The 4,287-nt window shown below is 39.3% G+C and overlaps 1 protein-coding gene across 1 annotated transcript; it reads right to left on the bottom strand.

The window, feature by feature from the left end:
- Positions 1-2,668: 2,668 nt before the first annotated feature.
- NCBP2AS2 (NCBP2 antisense 2 (head to head)) lies at positions 2,669-3,246 on the bottom strand. The gene has a single exon (XM_082732631.1). The coding sequence runs from the start codon at positions 3,229-3,231 to the stop codon at positions 2,806-2,808; it is 426 nt and encodes a 141-aa protein (XP_082588757.1). The 5' UTR covers positions 3,232-3,246; the 3' UTR covers positions 2,669-2,805.
- Positions 3,247-4,287: the final 1,041 nt, after the last annotated feature.

The following is a 4,287-nucleotide window of genomic DNA, read 5'->3' on the forward strand; positions in this document are numbered from 1 at the left end:
GAGCGAGCGAGCACAGGCAGACAGAGAGGCAGGCAGAGGCAGAGGGAGAAGCAGGCTCCCTGCCGAGCAAGGAGCCCGATGTGGGACTCGATCCCAGGACCTGATCATGACCTGAGCCGAAGGCAGCTGCTTAACCAACTGAGCCACCCAGGTGTCCCTCAAATAAATAAAATCTTAAAAAATTTTTTAAATTCATAGGATTTGCAGATAGCAACAGTTTTTCTTCTTTTCAAGTTTAGATGACTTTGGATTCTTGCCTTGTCTAGATGCTCTAGCTAGGACTTCCAGGACTATATTGAATAGGAGTGGTGAGAGTGGGTACACTTGTTCAGAATCTTAGAGGAAATCCTTGTTCTCTTTTGAGTCTAATGCTAGCTGTGAGTTTGTCATGTACAGCCTTTATGATCACATATGTATGTTCCTTTTGCACCCAATCTTTCAAGGCTTTTTAAAATAATAAAATATTGTATTTCCTCAAATGCTTTTTCTACATTAAGATGCTGTTTCATTTTGTTAATGTGATGTTACATTTATTAATTTGTGTATATTGAACCATCCTTGCACCTCGGGTTGGGGGGCACCCAACTGGTCATAGTGTATAATCCTTGTAATGTATTTTTGAACTTGGTTTGCTAATATTTTGTAGAGAATTTTTGTATCTATATTCACCATGGTATTGATACATAATTTTCTTGCGGTATCCTTATCTGGCTTTGGCTATCAGGGTAATGCTGGTAGATACTTTGTAAAATGCATTTTGAAGTGTTCCCTCATCTTAAATTTGTCTTGAAAGAGTTTGAGAAGGATTGGCATAAATTCTTTTCAAGTGTTGGTAGAATTAGCTAATAAAGCCATATAGTCCTGGGGTTTTGTGTTTTAGGAGGTTTGTGATTACTGATTCAATCTCCTTACAAGTAATTGGTCTGTTCAGGTATTCTATTTCTTCATGATTCAATCTTGGTAGATTTCTTTTTTTTTTTTTTTTTAAGATTTTATTTATTTATTTGATAGAGACACAGTGAGAGAGGGAACACAAGCTGGGGTAGTAGGAGAGGAAGAAGCAGACTCCCCATGGAGCAGGGAGCCCAATGTGAGGCTCAATCCTAGGATCTTGGGATCATGACCTGAGCCAAAGGCAGATGCTTAAGTGACTGAGCCACCCAGGCACTTCAGTAGATTTGTTTCTAAGATTATTATATCTCTTAGGTTCCAATTTATTATATCTCTTAGGTATCCAATTTTTTTGGCATATAAGTGTTCATAGTAGCCTTTTGTCCTTTGTATCCATTATAATGTCTGCTCTTTCATTTATAAATCTATTGGTTTGGGTCCTCTTTTTTCATTGGCTAGTGCAGCAAAATGATTTGTCAACTATATTTATTGTTTGACAGAATGAACACTTACTTTTAATCGTTTCTATTGTTTCACTTTTTCTATTTCTATTTCTGCTCTAGGCCTTATTATTTCTTTCCTTCTGCTAACTTTGGGCTCAGTTTGTTTTGTTCTTTTTCTAGTTCCTAAAGCGTTGTTTGGTTGCCTGTTTGAGAACTTATTTCGTAATACAATCTTTTGTTGTTAGGAACATCCTTTAGAACTATCTTTTTGCTGCATCCTATAAGTTTTCATATGCTGTGTTTCCATTTTTGTGTTGAGATACTCTTTTGTTTCCTCCTTACTTAATTCACTGGTTATTCAGTACAGTGTTTAATTTTGAAGACTTTTTGAACTTTCTAGTTTTCTTTCTAGTTTGATTTTTGTTTACATGGCACTGTGGTCAGAGAAGATTCTAGGTATGATTTCAGTCTGAATTTGCTAGGATTTTTTGTAGCCTAACATACGGTCTTATATAATATTCCAGGTATGCTTAAGTAAAATTTGCATTCTATTGTCAGGTAGAATGTTCTGTATATGTCAGGTGCATTAGGTCTATGGGTTTGTTAAAATTTGCTGTTTCCATATTGATTGGATTATCTACCATTGTTGAGACTGGGAGTATTAAAGTTCTGCAATATTAATACATAATATTAATACATAATACTGCTTTTAGCTCTGTCAGTTTTTGCTTTGTATATTTTGATGCTTCGATGTTGGATGCATAAATATTTACAATAGTTACATCTTCTTGGATGATTAACCCCTTTATGTAACAACCTTTAAAGTTCTCTTCACCTGTTTTTTTTTTTTTTTCTTCTTTCTTTTTGGTTACCATTTCCTGAATATCTTTTTCTATCCCTTCACCATTAGTCTATGTGTATCTTATATGAAGCATATTGCCAGATCTTGTTGTCTTAGCCATTTAGCCATTCTATGTTTTTTGATTGGAGAATTTAATCCATTTGTAAAGTTATTATTGATAGTTAAAGACTAACTACTGCCATTTTGTTCATTGTATTCTGGCTGTTTTGACCCTTTATTCCTTGTTTTTATCCTGCTGTTGGGTTTTCTCTGATGTCTTTCAGTATCAATTTCTGACTTCTCTCTCTCTTCCTGCCCCTCCTCAGCTCACATATTTAATCAAAGAATTTTGGCAGCTGTATCTCTTTCCCTCTGTGCTCTCCCCTAGAAGTAGAGCGCTGCTCTATCAGTGCAGAAGCAGCGTCACTGAACACGAGTTTTAGTCCCATTCGCAGAGGGCACCCTCCTTCCGGCTGTGGTTCGGTTCACGGTCTCTCTATGTGGTGCATCAGGGCCTGGCTTGCGGGGGGTGTCATTTCTTCACACCATGCCCAGTCCGATCACAGGGCTTCCCCGGGGATGTCGGTTTGGCCTGGGCTTTCTGATAAACGGGGCTCTGAAAGCCAACAGTCAAGACTCCGGATTCAAAGCCGTGCACTGTGCCCAGGATGACTGTTGAACGCCGAGGCCCGGGTCGAGCCCAAAAGGGAAGCCGGTGACCCTGGCCCGCACAGCCTGGTTAGCACTGGGGCCCCTCTGGTTACCTGGCAGTGACCCTGGGCATTCCCAGAGGCTGCAGTGCAGCTCCTCAGTGAAGTTGTTTCTAATGTGGGCAGCGTGGCAACCTAGGGAGCACGCGGGCCCAGCCACGAGGGCTCGAAGACGCCGGGCTGCGTCCTGGCCGCGCAGCTGGGCCTGCATCAGTGCAAACCCCGTGAGCTGCGCCACACGTGGGATGGGCTTAGACTCGGACAGACGCTCCACCAGCTGCGGGCGGTGCTGCAGGACGGCCAGGAGCCGCGAACCATCCTCTGGGCTACCTGGAACCTGGAGCATGCCGCTCTCAATTTCTGACTTCTCTGTCAACGTGGGGCTCACACTTAAGGAGCCCGAGATCAAGAGTCACAGGTCCTACTGACTTAGCCAGACAGGGACCTCTATCATGAATTTTTACTACAGATTTTTTTTTTTTTTAATTTCCATGTGGTTACTATGAAGCTTACATAAAATATCTTTAAATTTTAACACCCTTTAACAACTGGTAACAACTTCAGTGGCATTCCTAAATTTTATACTTTTACTCTCCCTCTCACATTTCAGGTTAATGATGTTACAGCTTACATTATTTTTTCAACATATTTTGTGTATAGAATAACAAATTATTTATAATTATGGGTATTTTTACTATATTTTCTAACTTAAAATTGGAGTTATAAGTGAATCTTTAATCATCACATTACAGAATCCAACTTTGAGCTTATATTTACCATTACCAGTGAGTTTTACACTATCTTATGTTTTTATGATGTTAATCAGTGTTCTTTTACATCTACTCAAAGAACTCCCGTTAGTATTTCTTGTAAGGCAGGTGTAGTGGTAATGAATTCCCACAGCTTTTGATTGGTCGTAAGAGTCTTTGTCCTTCAGAAAAGGAGAGAGATTTGCCAGGTATAGAAGTCTTGTTTGACATTTTAATTCTCTTAATGTTTTTCTTTCAATATTTTGAATTTATCATTCCATTCACTCCTGGCCTAAAAAATTTCTATTGGAAAATCCACCCATCATTTTATGGGAGTTCCTTTGTATATAAATTAGATCTTTTCTCTTGCCACTTTCAAAATTCTGTCTTTGACTTTTGACAATTATGTCTTGCTGTATCCCTATTCACGTTCAACCTAGTGGGGGTCAGGTCTCAGGGATGTGGATGTCCATTTCTCTCTGAGTTTGAGAAGTTTTCAGCTATTCTTGCTTTAATGCTTCTTCTGGATTTTCCATAATGCAGATATTGTTTCTTTCGACTCTATTTGTCCTGTAGGCTTTCTTCACTCTTTCATTCCTTTTTCTTTTTGCTGCTCTGACTAGATACTTCAACTCTCTAGTCTTCTAGGACAC

This window comes from Mustela nivalis (assembly GCF_964662115.1).
Source record: "Mustela nivalis genome assembly, chromosome: 1".
Lineage (NCBI taxonomy): Eukaryota > Metazoa > Chordata > Mammalia > Carnivora > Mustelidae > Mustela > Mustela nivalis.